This window comes from Hemicordylus capensis, chromosome 4, assembly GCF_027244095.1.
Source record: "Hemicordylus capensis ecotype Gifberg chromosome 4, rHemCap1.1.pri, whole genome shotgun sequence".
Taxonomy (NCBI): domain Eukaryota; kingdom Metazoa; phylum Chordata; class Lepidosauria; order Squamata; family Cordylidae; genus Hemicordylus; species Hemicordylus capensis.
The window spans coordinates 302,205,419-302,220,790 of record NC_069660.1 but is presented as its reverse complement, the minus strand read 5'-3'; the positions used below and the strand labels follow the sequence as shown (position 1 = coordinate 302,220,790).

The window sequence follows — 15,372 nt, the reverse complement described above, 5'->3', positions numbered from 1 at the left end:
ACAGAACTAAGCACAAAGGCTGCAGGCCTGTGCAGCACTTACTTGAGAACAAGTACCATCAAACTGAATGGGATTTATTTCTGAGTAAGCATGCATAGGATTGTGCTATTCCTTGAGAGTAAATCCAATTAAATTTACTCAGACTTGCTCCTGAATAAGTATGTTTAAGACAAGTCTGTAAACTTTCTTAAAGGGAAGTGCTTAAGCTATAACTGGGCTACAGATGGAACTCTGAGAGCTTGGCTGACAATATTTAGCTAACAAGTCCCAGTTATGGCAGGCTGATTGGTTTTTTATTTTGTTTTTTTTTTTAAATCAATCAGAATGTTAGCCAGAGATGTGTTTGCTTATTAAATGCTTCCATGAATAAGGACAGAAGATTAAGCACTGATCAATCTAGCCCCAGTATCCTGTCTCCAGCAGAGACTGGGACTGTCAGCTGAACATCAGAAATGGTGTTTCAGTCTGTTGGTCCCACAAAAAAAGAGGCAGCTTCAAACAAGTAAAAAGATTCTGTTGGTTGAACAACCTAGTTGCTTCATTGTCTTTCAGGGTTTAAATTCACCTGACCATCATGCAAAGTGTTTTAGAGCAAAAGAAGTGAAATGGAAAACGTTCTTATGTCTAATTTTATTTATCATTTGAAATCTTCTTTGGCAGAGGAAGTAGGTTCTTCAAGGGTTATCTGGCTTTTAAAAGTGGAGTAGCAAAACAAAATCCAGCAATCCTGGGACAAGGCATGAGTAGCAGATAAGAGAGAACCTGGCAATGCTGCAGCAATCATTTCTTTGTAACTCACTTGGAATCACTTCCAGCATAGATGTGTGACTAGTCAAAACATGCCCTAACAGTATTTTTAAGCTCGTGCTGTGATATTCCTGCAAGTCTCTCTTCAATAACAATAGACCATAGGCATGAAATAGATTGGAAAGATAGCTGTGCTGTGTTAGCAATTTTTAAAAAGAAAAATATGGCTGGATGTGTAGGAGAAGAGATGCACAACTGCAAAAGTATTAAGAGGATGAAATGAAAGATACACAATGGGACATCACGGGCGGGGGTGGGGGTGGCATTACAGAAGCACTCCTGAGCTGGAGTGCAAAGTCTCCTTGCAACTACAAAGACAGACAGGAGCCTTCTTTCTGACATGCTAGATATGCTTACATAAGAAGACGTCCAACATGTTCCTGTACTCAGACCTGTAGATGCCCATATTCATAACTTGAGATCGCCGCTAGTGGTAGCACGGGGGTGTGTGTGGAATCGTGGGAGCACAGAAGGGTCAAAGTTCATTTATGAGTGGGTGGGCTGTGTCCCACGTACTGGATTTATTAAATAAAGGATGGGGGGGCATTACCCATTCCACCCACCCCCAGATCTGCCTTCAGTGGCCGCTTCCCCTAGTTTAGAATCTGCTTTGAAGGATTGCAGAAGTTGGTGTAGATATCTGTCCTTGGAACCCCACCGCCTTTCTGGCATAAACATACTGCTGGCATCTCAAGACAGTACTCCTAGTGAGTTTCAAGCCGAATGGTATTGGGCAATGAAGCACTGTTGAATCATCTGATCCAGTGACATTTCTATGGCCTAGTAACACAGCCGGGTAAACAAAGATACAGTTTCTATTGAAGATGAGGAGCAAGATGACGCTGGCTTTGGGAAAACACAGAGAAGTGAGAAGCTGGGCGCATGGCGATGCCTCCTTAGATAACATATTTTGCTATATAGCTCCCTTAGGGATGGAGCAGGGACTTCTTTGCTCAATAGCTGTTGGTTGCTGCTGCACCAAGCGCATGCATTGCAAGCCAGATCAAACTTGTACATGCATCAGAACATTTCAGGAAGGCCTGCCTTCTCTCCAAGACTCAAGCAAAATGTTCCTTCCCAGCTCTGCTGCTACCTGAAATGCTTTTTATCAGAGACCTTCAACCATTGTGGCTGGGGATGATGTAGTCCAGTGTCTGGGGACTCGGGGTTGAGAACCTCCGCCTTGTACATGCAAAGCATATGTATGGCAGTAGCCTCCTATGTTCCCAGTTTTAGAGGGTGGGATTCAAGAACTAAGGCGCCCAGTTCTGCTTTCTCGAATGTAACTAATTTCTCCTGTGTGAGTAATGAACTTCTGTGTTGTTGAACAGGATGGAGGAGCAAAGTCTTTTTTTGATGGCCACTTTCCAAGTCATTCCTTTTTTAAAAGAAAAAAAGATGAGATTTGATATAGAAGTGTGACCTGGGTAGGAGATCCAACAAGAGTCAGTTGTCTAAAGATGGCTCTGAAAAGACAGGATCTTGTTACAACAAATGAAAGAGGGAACATGATCTCTTTCTGCTTGCTGCAGAGGATTTTGTTGTGCCTCTTTTAAACATGCTCTGAAATTGTTTGACCTGAGCATTACACAGGGGGTGAGAAAACAGATTGCTATGTAAATAGGAACATTTGGTACGCATGGCTGTAAAACTATAATCTGAGTGCAGTGTGTCTAGCCTGCCATAATTGTTCAGTTACCTCTGATATAAAAGCATTATGAGGGCAACTTGTTTGTGTTGAGGATGGTTGTTACTGAAATCCTCGGAAGTAACTCTGCAGTCAAGGTTGTATTAACCTTGTTCTGTCATCTGAATAACTGAGTACAGTCTCTGTACTGGGAACCGGATTTGCATAGAAATCTGCCTTATACTGACATAATTCACACAATCAGACTGTGTTCTATCCAGGTTTGCGAGCTGTGTGTGCTCCCAGTTTTCATTTGTGCGGAAGCAAGATAGGAGGAAAACCTGGGTAGAAGTGATCATTTGGAAGGGTAGGGGGAAAGCTACCCAGGTTTTCCTCCTGCCTTGCTTTCATACAACCAAAAATTGGGAGCACACACAATCACAATCATCTTTATTCGGTCCATTGACCAGTAAAGGGAGCACACACTGCTCCCAAACCTGAATAGAACACAGTTCTTGATTGTGTGAATGACCTCACTGAGTCAGTCCATTGGTCCATCTAGTTCAGTAGTGTCTACTCTAACAGGCAGTATAGCAGCTCTCTAGGGTTTTAGGCAGGACTTTTCCTCAGCCCTACCTGGAGATTCCAGGGATTGAATCCAGGACCTTTGCATGCAAAACACAGAGCTCTATCATGGAGCTACAGCCTCATCCCCAGCCTTTGTCATGCAAAGCCAACAAAAAGTGATACAAACTTGGGGAAACCACGTGCCCTCCTCATAGCCTTATTTGTGGTGCTGCAGAGAGTGTGAGACACTCGGGGAGGTATATTGGTGGCATTTGAAATCGGAGTTGCTTCTCCCCACAGCCCTGATGGCCAGTGCAGTGAGGAAGGCCAAGGGCTGTGCATGTGGACTGAAACCAGTATTTGTTTGAGCAGAGAAGTTTCCACTACAACCACAGACATAGAACACTCAAACATGTGATTTCCACCGACAATCTGAAATGGTACAGTCTATCTCACAAGACTTCTCTGCAAGTGTAGAACAGCTCTTTGTTTTGCTCTCCCTCCATCCCATTCATCTTTGTAAACTGAGCTGTTCAAGCTTTGCAGGCAATGTAGGGATGGGCCCGGACCGGTCCGAAGGCTATTGAAAAGTTTACTTACCCCTCCCGCCGCTTTCCTGCTGTGGCGCCATAATCTTCAAAGTAATTGGGGCGGCAGGATACCTCCCTGCCGCCCCTTCCCCGCCGCTGGTCTGCAAACCTCCCAGGAGTGCTTTGCGCGTGCGGGCGAGCGAACGTCAGAGATGTGAAGCGCGCGCACGATGTGTGTGTGTGTGTGCGCGCAAAGCACTCCTGGGAGGTTTGCAGACCAGCGGCGGGGAAGGGGAGGCAGGGAGGTATCCTGCCGCCCCAATTACTTTGAAGATTACGGCGCCACAGCGGGAAAGTGGCGGGAGGGGTAAGTAATTTGCAAGGTGTCTACAAGAAGGGGAATAGTTACTGAACTGATATAAGTAGCATTTCTAACAGCATGATCAGTTGGTTACATAGGAAGCTGCCAAATACAGAGTCAGACCATGGGTCCATCTAGCTCAGTATTGTCTCTACACGGACTGGCAGCGGCTTCTCCACGGTTGCAGGCAGGAGTCTCTCTCAGCCCTATCTTGGAGATGCTGCCAGGGAGGGAACTTGGGAACCATCTGCTCTTCCCAGGGCAGCTCCCTAAGGGGAATATCTTACAGTGCTCACACTTCTAGTCTCTCTTTCATATGCAACCAGGGTAGACCCTGCTTAGCTTAAGGGATCAAGTCATGCTACCACAAAACCAGCCCTCCTGTATACAGGAGTTAAATGGACTCCTGTATACATACACATAAGTTGTGCAGGAATTGCCTCTGAGCACCCTTCCCATGTCTCTGTGGTTAAATTTGGAATCTTGATCCAGGTGAGTGGGACCAGTTGCGTGGATCTTGCCCCCAAACCATACATATAACCCTCCTGAATGCACCAAAATTCCCACTTTCCAACTTGGGTGCCTTCAGGGCATTAATTTCAATGGGAAGTTTACCATAATCGGAACCAACACACTCGTCCTTTGCAGACCTTATAGGGAGTGGGGCACTAATAGGCAAGTACAGTGCCTTGGAACCCCTGCCCTGGTGCTGATGTGCTGAGAAGCTCAACCTGCCTGTATACAAACACTGTAAGCATGAAGAGATCATTTCTGTGCTCAGAAGTCTGGAGTGCCCCAGCCTTCTAATCGTGGAAGGAATCTGTTAACGGATGATTAGTCTAAGATTTGTTTTTTTAAAGGGTTGTTGGTATCCATCGCTTTGTTGGGTCTAGATTTTATATTATGTATGTTAGCTGCCTTGGGGAGAAATGGTGGGATAAGAACATTTTTGTTCAAGTGGTTTCCAACCTGGGGGCCTCCAGATGTTGCTGAACTAAAACACTGATCAGCCTCTGCTACAATTTATTGTGGCTGGGGATGATGGGGGTTGTAGTTCAGCAACAACTGGAGGCCCCCAGGTTGGGAACCACTGTTGTAATAAATAAAATTTAACATTCTCCTTTCCTCCCTTATCCCCAGTTACTGCAGAAAAGAGGACTACAATAAGGAGAACATTTTCAACAGCCTGAATTGTGATGTTGCTACAAAGAAGAGAAAGAAGGACCAGATGAATAACAAGACAAAGATTCAGTGTAAGACATTAGCTAGGGAGGCTTGTTAAACAGCCCCGCCCCCCCAATAACCATAAACAACTGTGCTTGGATGAGGAGTGAAGCCTCTCGCTTCTCACACAATAACCTGACCTCTGCAGCTCTTCCAGAAGTCTGTGGAGAGAGATTTCACCCATCTTGTTATGATCTTAGCCAGAGAACTTGGAACCATTTCAATGTGAAGACTTCTGCCTGCAATGCTAATCTTCGCTCCGTGCCTTTTGTACTTATTTTGTTCACATTGTTGTCATTTGTGTTTGGCAGAGGAAACGTGACCCCGCCCCATGGTGCACTCAAGTGAACAAATTCCAACGTCTTCTCTCCCTGCCTATGCAAAGCTTGGATTTGGTTCTATGGGAATTTATGGGAATATAAACCAGGCCTTGGTTCTATGGGAATTCCTCTATGGGAATCCTTTTGGATTTGGTTCTACCTGTACTGGCTTTTAAAGCATTTTTGCCAAAAGTTCAAGTTGGAAAAACACAGCAGTGAAAAAAGTGTATTAATTCAGGGGTTCTCAGACTTGGTCCCCAGATGTTGTTGGACCACAACTCCAACAATCCCTAGCCACAGTGGCCAAACAGAGTTGTAGCCCAGTAAAACCCAGGGTGGTGGTGGTTGTTTTTTAACAAAAAGCTAAATGCTTCCGGGCTAATAATGCTTTACAACATACAGAAATAAGGTCCTGAAATATTAACAAAACATTCCAGTCTAATGCAGAAACGCCTGGTTCTAGCACTATTCTAAACTCAGATTTTTGAAAATCTGTTTGGATTGTAATTGGATTAGGATACTGTATTAAAGTTAAAAGGTGACAAATTTTACAGTTAAAAAAACAAACTCATGCTCTTTTTCTCTTGAGCATTGCGGTGCTAGAAAGTTGGTTGTGGCTGAATTTGCTTCAGATTATTATTATTTCTTGTTTACACAGTCAGACAGGTGTTATTGACTGGTTTTATCCAGACATTGAGTCCTTCCCAAGGACCTGGGATGGCTGAATTTTATTGTCAATTGTTATAGATATCGTCGCAGAATATAGGCTGTTCCCAGTAAGCTGCTTTATTATTATTATTATTAATTCAATTTTTATACCACCCTTAGATGTGACATTTAACCAAAATTAAGGAAGCCATTTACCAGTAATTCCAATGATTTCATACTCCTGTTAATATTGGGAAGGCTCTGATGACAGTTGAAGAAAATGATACATAAGTATTGACTCTTTCATTTCTGATAACATTGCAGCCGCCCACCACCACCCAGCCCCAAGACTTAGTAATTTAGAAGAAAAAGGAATTGATTTTGTTCAGGCTTTTACTTTCTGATTAATTGATTTTACTTTCTTGAGAGGAGGGAAACAACTGAGAAACACACTAGGATGTGAATAAAATGTGCGTGGGTTTAAATGAAGAATATGTATTTTTTTCTCATTTGAACAGATTTTCATCAAGAAAAGTGGATTTATGTGCACAAAGGAAGCACAAAAGAAGTGAGTGTCTATCTTGTATTGCTTCAAAAACGGTTATTTTTCCTGAACTATAATACAACCCTTGCTTCTGTTTGCCGCAGCCCAACTGGCTTATAAAGCACAGCTATTAGGCAATAACTAAGTATAGTGTATGTCCTAAAGGTGCTGGTTTAACCAAGAGGGCTTGAAGATTTTGTACCAGCCGAGCCACACATCCAGGACAATTACAAGATATAACCCTCTTGGGACTGCATCACTTCTGACTGTTTCTGAAGGAAAGGATGCTTAAATAGTTCTTCTTATCAGAAACTCCCTGACATGCTACGTTTCCACATGCAGGGAGTTCTTGTAATGTCTGCTGTTAACAAAACATATGACACAATTTCATGGCATTTAGAGTTTTGCCTTCCTATGCACATGACAGCCAATGAAATTGAGCAGAAGTATGGAAAACTGCAGGCACGATGACATCATGTGTCACACTGGTAATAGCAGACATGACAGGGAGAGAAGAGGAGGAAAATGTTTGGAGGCAGCAACGTGTGCTGCATAACCTGTTTTGGTCCAATCCATGGTTCACTCCAGTCACTAGGCTGAAGAATGGGGACAGAGAGGAGCATAGTGCTTCCCCGCCCCCTTCTTAGTCAGTGGAGGTGGGGCAAGGGGAATGATCTCTCTGGATCAGCATTCCTTTGCTCTTCGTTTGGAGTCCTCCGTACCCTATGAAATGTGGGGGAGACTAAATTTAGTTATTTGGAGGTTAGTTCATTTACAGAGGTGAAATGCAGGTGGCATATCTCATTGGAGCCTGGTCTCTGGCTCCTGGGGTTGTAAACAGGGGCTCTGTCCCTTTAGATCATGTACTCCTTCTTCTTCTAGCACTGTTCAAAGCCCCAGGTAGAAGAACTTAAAAAGAATCCTTCCGGATCCGACCAAAGTTTCCTCTAGTCCAGCATCCTCTTCCCCATAGTGGCCAATCAGATGCTTCTGGGAAGCCCACAAGCACTGTGCTTAAAAGCAGTAGCCCTCTTCTGCTATTGCTCCCCAGCAAATAGTATTCACTGGTATACTGCCCCTGAGCCTGGAGGTTCCAGATTATGGTAATGACTGCTCATCCTTGATAGGCGTATATGAATATTAATATGGCCTCTTGTTTCTTTCTCCTGTTCTCAGCGTCATGGCTACTGTACCCTTGGAGAAGCTTTCAACAGACTTGACTTCTCCAATGCTATTCTGGACTCCCGGAGGTTCAACTATGTTGTTCGGGTGAGTGTGAGGAAAAGTCAGCTCCTTTAATGAAGCGTTAAAACTAGATGCAGATATCATGAAATCAATGCAGGAGAAGAAAATGAAGTTGAGCATGCAAAAGTGTGTGCCTGTTTCCTTGCTTAAAGATAACATCTATTGCCAAATAGCCTCATGCTCCTGCATTGAACATGCTCCTGCATTGAACATGCTCCTGCATTGAGCAATTTGAGGATCACAGCTCTAGCAAAACTGTGTTGCTTCTTCTGATACACAGGTGTGCCGGTGCCCTTATTTAGAAGAAATAGCTCTGTGGTCAGGATTGCTTGTATGGCTGTACCAAGTGTAATATCTTTGAGCACAGAATATTCTCTTTGGTGCTAAATGTAGAAGCCTGTATGGTTATTGTGAAGGTGTGCAAGGTCACTTTTTGAAGAACAGGTTTCTAGGTCTCATGAAGAATATCCTAAATACCTATTGGTGGTTTCTGCTAAAGACTTGGAGGGTAGAGAGAGTCTTGCTTGATATCTAGATCAGAGCCTCCCAATCCTGGGTCCCCAAATGTTGTTTGACTACAGCTCCCACTGTCTTTCCATTGTGCCTGGGGATGGTATGAGTTGTAGTCCAACAGAATCTGGGACCCAAGATTGAGAACCTCTGATCTATTAGTCAGAGGGTGAGGTGTCTTCACTTAGTATAGTTCTGAAGCCCCTCATGAACCTTGGTTCCAACCTCTACATCTTCCATTACCTGTTTGTTCCCTTCCTTGAGTCCAAACTCTAATTCTCCAGTCCCTCTTGCATTATCCCCATCTCTCTCCCACACACACTAAGCTGTTTACACATAGCTGTGTTCTTGCTTAGTCATGGGGAAAACATCAGCTGCTCTAAGTTTTAGGTTCTAGAATGACGTTCTGGCTGACAAGTTGCTGCACCCAGTTTAGTCGGGTGCTTCACTAGAGGCTGTCAAAAGGATGATGATCGGTTGGTTGGCTGTAGTTCCACATACTTGTTGCCTAGAGGTAGGTATCCCAGGCAGACTCCAGCAATTCTTATGACGTGCCTGATTGTTAGTTGGCATGCTCCTGCGGACTGATCTGGTCCTCACTGGGATGGTCAAGTTGTGTCTGAGCTATGCCACTTCAGGAATGGTTTTTTTTAAAAAAAATTGTATAGAAAAGCTTTCATGTGAGTGTCTGCCTCCAGTCTGAAGTGGTACAGTCCTGACACTGGTTTCCCACTTTGTTGAGAACTAGTCCATTGACCTAAGGGTGGCCTGTGCAACGAATCCTCCTTGGCATTTCTGACATAATCCATATTCCAAAACTCAGCCCAGGAATTTAAATGTCCCTGTCACTCTAGGCTCCTGGCAGCATTCCTGGAGCTGAAGGAGGACCAAGGGAAAAGAAGCACATTATTATTGGGACAAATGGACACTAAGATCAAGGATACAGCAAACACTTCAGACCTCAGGAATTGGATTCTGTGGACTTGCTGTCTTTTCTCAGAGATAACGAGACTTAATTTAAAACAAAACAAAACCCTACAACCCAACTGTAGTGAAACTTGAAGGTGCCTTAGAATATTGACTGACATCCAGATTAAATTACTCCTGAATAGTCGTCTTGAAGGGCCATCTAATGACGTAGTAGCAAAGTAACTTAACTTGCCTAGGGAGCAAGAGGTTGCTGGTTCAAATCCCCACTGGTATGTTCCCAGACTATGGGAAACACCTATATCAGGCAGCAGCGAAAACTAAAACATAATAAAGAAATAAATAATACCAGTATGCATGCAGTCTACTGAATGGGCTAGCCATGTTAGAGGACAATATACTTGTTTGTATTGGCTAAATATCCATTTGGTGTTACAACTGTGGGAATTTTAGCTTAGTGAAAATGCTGAGAATTCTGTTAGTGATCCAAAACCTCCTCCCAGAATTACAGTTCCCTGGAGAAAGGAGAAGACTACAGTATTAATGGTTCTAGGCTGCAATCCTAAGTCTTACTGAACTCTGTGGACTCTATCCAAGTATGCATAGGACTGCACTGCATTTCGACACCGATTCGACGGTGCAACTCTACCTTTTAGTCTTACTGAAATTAACTAGTCCTTTAGAGTAGCTCCTTGAGTAATATTGCTGATTAACTTAGTCTGGATGTTAACCACTGTCTCAGCAAGTTGTGTAGCTAAAATAACTCTGTACCTGGAATTCTCTGTGAGAAACCATGGAACAAAGTGTAGATGGAGCTTGAATGACTCTTTGATGTAAACTATGTTCATAGGAAAGGTTTAAGTAAGATTTAGCTTTCCATTAAAATGCTGTTAGGGAAAAAACTGGGAACACTAGTTTTATCTTGGGTGGCTCTTAGCAGTCAATGGTAGGTGTCCTCCAATGTTGTTCAGAAATCTGTGCATGTGCAAATACCATTGGTGGTCCCTTGGCATGGATAACTCGTCTTGCCTTTGTGCCTGTCTCCGCTACAAATCAGAAAGGTGGAGGCAAGAAACAAGTCCAGGGATGCCATGCACTCGAATTATCCGAATGTCTCCTTTTCCAACATTGTCTATTAACTGAGCTGGGCTGGTAATCTGTTACAGTGATAGGCAACCTTTGGCACTCCAGCTGTTGAACTACAACTCCCACCATCCCCAGCCACAACTGATGACATGCACTGCACTACATATAAGTGATTGTGGCTGAGGATGGTGGGAATTGTAGTTCGGCAACAGCTGGAGTGCCAGAGGTTGCCTCCCCTTCTACTAGGTCTAAGGTCATTGGGAATGAAAGACAATTATATAAGAGATTAGTGAAATGGGTAGCATTTCTCTCTTTGTGTAGCTGAACACACATATAAGTGAATATTACACAATTGTTCAGAGTTGCAAGCTGTATAGTATACCAGACAGGAAGCGTGGTTCTTACCTGAATCACTTTGGCTTCTAAATTTTCTACTAGAACACTTCTCCCCCTGCCCCTGAAATGGATTGGAAGTGCAAAGGCCCTTTTTAAAAAAAAATTGGCACATGATTGTTCTAGTTGAGTTGGAAGAGCAGCAGGAGTACAGCGGGCTTAGGAAATTGGTTAACCACCAACTCCTTCTCATGGTGTAGCTTTTCAAACTCAGAATTGTTCACTTCAGCTTTTTATGTGAGGGTGAAAAGGATGTAAAATTGTACCATATATACGGTAGTGGTGGGCACTGAGTAGCTTAGGAGCTACTGGTAGCTCTTGGGCTTCACTGAGGTTGCTCCCTAGGCATTTAGGCTTGCTTCTCCTTCCCTTCCTGTCGGTACTGAAAACCTAAATGGCTGAGTGGGGGTGAGGGGTGTGCATGAACCAATTCTGGTGGGCTGGTTCAAGTCGAACTGGCCCCCCGTTTGGCCCCAGTGTCGAAACAATTTGGCAGTTCAAGGGGGCATGCTTATAAAGGGGAATCCAGTGAAGATTCCCCTCTACAAGCAAAGTGGGAAACACTGCCTACCTTTTAAGCAGGGGGGGGCTCTAATGGGGCGGCAGGAGGGCACCTGTACGTGATGGCATGGCTCCTCCGAATTATCCAGACTGGTTCCAGCATAGAACCAGGCTGTGCTGGAGTGCCGGTCCTGGTCCAGACAATTCGGAGGAGCCCCGCCACTGGGACACCACATATAGGTTAGGGATGTGCACGGAACCGCCAACTGCGGTCTGGCACTGGGGGGGGGGTACCTTTAAGAGCGGCGGGTGGGTTTACTTACCCCTCCTGCCGCTTTCCCGCTCTGGAACCTCCCTGTCACAGAGACAAGCGTGCGCAAAGGACTGCTGGGAGTTCTTTCAAGCAACATCACGGGAGGGGCGGCAGGGAGGTGTCCTGCCACCCCAATTACTCTTAGGATTACAGCGCCAGAGCCAGAAAGCGGCAGGAGGGGTAAGTAAACACTCCTGCCGCTTTAAAGATACCCCCCCCACCCAAACCGGACCGCCCAGGTCCGGACCAGTCCGGAGGCTTTTTTAATGACCGGTCCGGGCCCATCCCTAATATAGGTGCCCTCTTGCACCCCTTTATGGTCTTTTTTTTTTTTTAAGGTAGGCAGCATCCCGTGCCCCCGTTTTGCTTGAAGGATTCCCCTCTACAAGCATGCCCCCTTGAACTGCCGAACCAGTTTGTTAGAACTGGGGCTGGTTCAGCTCAAACCAGAACCCCTTTTGGGGGGGTCTGGGTCTCTTATGCACAGGTTTGAATCTCTTATGCACAATGCTGCCCCACCCTTCCTAGTACACTACTGGAGCCTTGATCCTGACTGCTTTTGCGATTGGGATTCTTCCACCGTAGTTACACCTGTTAAAGGTGTAGGCCGGGGTGCAGCAATCCGGTGTTTGAATCTCATTTCATGCACATCCCTGCACTGGTAGGGCTGCCTGTTTGAAACCGTCTCTGCATTGTGCTTCTCTGTGCATATATAGCTGGCCCAAGAGAAGGCTAGACTAGAAGCCTGCTTGAGTAATCCACACCTGTGTGGTTTTTAATTCTCAAAATGCTGAGTCAAGAAATAAAGCTGATGTGAGCCCACTTTGTGAGTACAGGCCTGAGCAGATTGTTTTCTTCCCTCCTCCTGTCCACTTGTCCGCATTCTAGACAGTCTTGCTCACTCTCTGAGGTGTTCTGTATAGGCAGACGACGGTGACACATTCCTTGCTTTGCAAGAATTGGCCATGTGACACTCTTAGTAATGTGTTATGAGAGATGACTTGCTCTTGCAGTGAATTCATGAGACGGAAGGTGTGTGTTTACAAGGGGAAATAGAAAACTGTTCTAGGGGAATAGCATTAGAGTGCTTGTGACTCGAATAGCTGGGCTAGTAATTAAAAATGTGGTTAGTTGTCTACTTGCCCTAAAAATGTAATGGAGGCAGCTGTGCTGTGTTGAGTCTGTACATCTCTTGCTCTGACACTTTAATTAAAAAAAATGACCTTTGAGTTGAGAATCGGAGTTCATAATTGTCACTAATCAAGGTTGTACTAATGTGATCTGTAGAACAAACTGCTGATTTATTCCTGGAAAGATATGAAGAGCTAGCACTCCTGGCTTATTTGCAGTGTCTTCCCCATGCTTTTCGAGTTAAAGCTTAGGATTAATAGGGCCTTTTGAAGATGGCCGTTGGTTAACTGAGATCTTTAATGGCTGCATTTTGAAGTCCAGTCACTACAGCAGAGATCCCCCAACCTTGGGTCATTGTGCTGGGGATGATGGGAATTGTAGTCCAACATCTGGGGACCAAAGGTTGGGAACTCCTGTACAACAGTGTTTACAGGAGGCTACCAAGAAGTTTGGTCAAAGAAACTTTACTTGGCAGACTAGGAATCATAACAAACCCTCTCATTCATCAGCACTGTCTTCAAGATAGCTGTGATATTGTATTCTTCTCCTGTTCAGCAGTAATGTTGACACTTCAAAATAATGAGGTTGACATTTGAAAAGTTATCTTTCCCATCCCACACCACAGGGCAAGATGCTTCTTCCACAGCTTTAAGCACTAGAAGTTTAATTGAAGCAAACATGTTTAGAGAAGTTTCAAATGTTGAGCAGGCTCCAAGGTGATATAGTCTTCAGACTGTATTTGATTTATATACTGCTTTTCTTCCAAAAATTGGAACTCAAGGCAAGCACATTGAAAATTAGCAATTAAGAATTAGTTTTTAATAAAATAAGACTGAATTGATGAACAACATACATCCAGTCACAACAGAAAATACACACAGCAAGCCAAAAGTCCCAAGTCAGAAATATTTCCAGTGAAAAACATGGAGCAGAAAAGCAGAAGCTTAACTTGTCTGCAGGAGGCCAACAGAGTGGAGGCCTGGCAAACCTAAAGAGGCAGGAAATTCAAAAGGATAGGCACCACCACTAAGAAGGCCTTGTTAAGGGTTACTCGAACCTGCACCTTAGAAAGGGGTGGCTGGCACCCCCAGAAAAATCTAAGTGTCTGTGGTATATCTTTAGGAACTGCCTCCCTAAGTTATACCGTTCAAGTGTAGACTTGCATGTTTAAAAGTATCTCACTCCTCGTTTCCCTGAGCATGTATTCCTAGCATGTTAAGGAAACTAGACTAGAAGCCTACGGACTGTCTGACAAATGCACACCTGTATATGTATGTGCACACACACATCCCCCCCCCCTTTAATTCCCCAAATTGATGAGTCATAGAAGTAAAGCTTATTACCTGGTGTTAGATGGCTTAGCAAATTAGCATTGACTCTCTTTTTCTGTGTCTCTTGCTTTATGCCAATCATGTGGTGTGCAAAGTATTAATAGAATGCCCACATAGAAGAGCCATCTGTTGACATTCAGAGTTGGCCAGAAAGATAAACAGAAGAGTAGATCAGTCACTTTCGGCCACTCGGCTGCCTTGAGCTGACAGTCACACGGTGATGACAGCGCTGAGTAAAATGGGCAGGTGGCTGAAACGGGACATCTTCCCACTTCCCCTCTTCCTCCTCATCCACTGTGCTCTGAGTTTATGGAATGATGTTGATAACAGCAGATAAATTCTTATCATTATTCTAACTGGGCAAAACAGTTCGACCCATGACTCTGCTTTTTTTTTCCCCCTTCCCTTAAATCGTTTTAACATTGAGTTCCCTTGCTGGATCAGCCCAAGGTTCAACCTGCCCATCATTCCGTTTCCAACAGGGAACAGCCAGATGCCTGTCAGGGTTCACAAACAGGGCATGATGGTGATAGCTGTGGCAGTTTCCTGTTGGTTTCCAGTTTCTGATATTTGACTACCTCTGTACGTGGAGGTTCCATTTATCTGTTATAGCAAAGATCTTGCCTCTTTTTTTATTTTTATTTTTATCAGAGTGCATTTTAAGACACCTTTATTGCCCTCCTAGGTTACTACAAACAATGTAGAATAGGCTAGCTGTGTGTGTGTGTGAGAGAGAGAGAGAAATATGGGTGCATTATTATGGATAGCTAAACAAAATAGGCTTGCTCTAACTTGAAAGGAAAAGGCAAAATGAAGAAACCTACATGACATTCTAATGTATTGTTTATACCACTTTTAAACAAAATTTCTCAAAGCAATTATGTAGAAAAAATAAAAATAAAATGGTTCCCTGTCCCCAAAGGGCTCACAGGCTAAAAAGACACAAAGTAGACACCAGCAATACCCACTTTAAGGTGATTGTGCTGGGATTATATAGGGCCAGTTGCTTTTCCCCTGCTCTGACAGAGAATCGCCACTCTGAAAGGTGCCTCGGCATGAGCATCTGAAGCCAGCTTATACAGAGTCAGACCATTGGCTCAGACATTTAGTTTAGTATTGTCGATGCTGACTTGTAGTAGTAGCTCTCCAAGGCTTCAGACAGTCTTTCCAGGCTCTAATTGGAGATGCCAAGAATTAAATGCCCTATCCATCTCCAACACAGTACCTCCAGTGACTGTTGCTGATGTCTATCTTGTTTTTTGTTTTTAGAATGTGAGCCCTTTGGGGACAGGGAGCCATCTTATTTA

General features: G+C 44.1%; 1 protein-coding gene across 2 annotated transcripts in view; it reads left to right on the top strand.

Moving 5' to 3' along the window:
• The window catches only part of FBXO32 (F-box protein 32), a 35,416-nt gene that overhangs the window by 2,950 nt on the left and 17,094 nt on the right, over positions 1-15,372 (top strand). For both annotated transcript variants that reach the window (XM_053247047.1, XM_053247048.1), the window contains exons 2-4: positions 5,033-5,145; positions 6,603-6,652; positions 7,805-7,897. In XM_053247047.1, the coding sequence (XP_053103022.1) occupies positions 5,033-5,145; positions 6,603-6,652; positions 7,805-7,897 (256 nt within the window). The remainder of the gene's footprint in view (positions 1-5,032; positions 5,146-6,602; positions 6,653-7,804; positions 7,898-15,372) is intronic.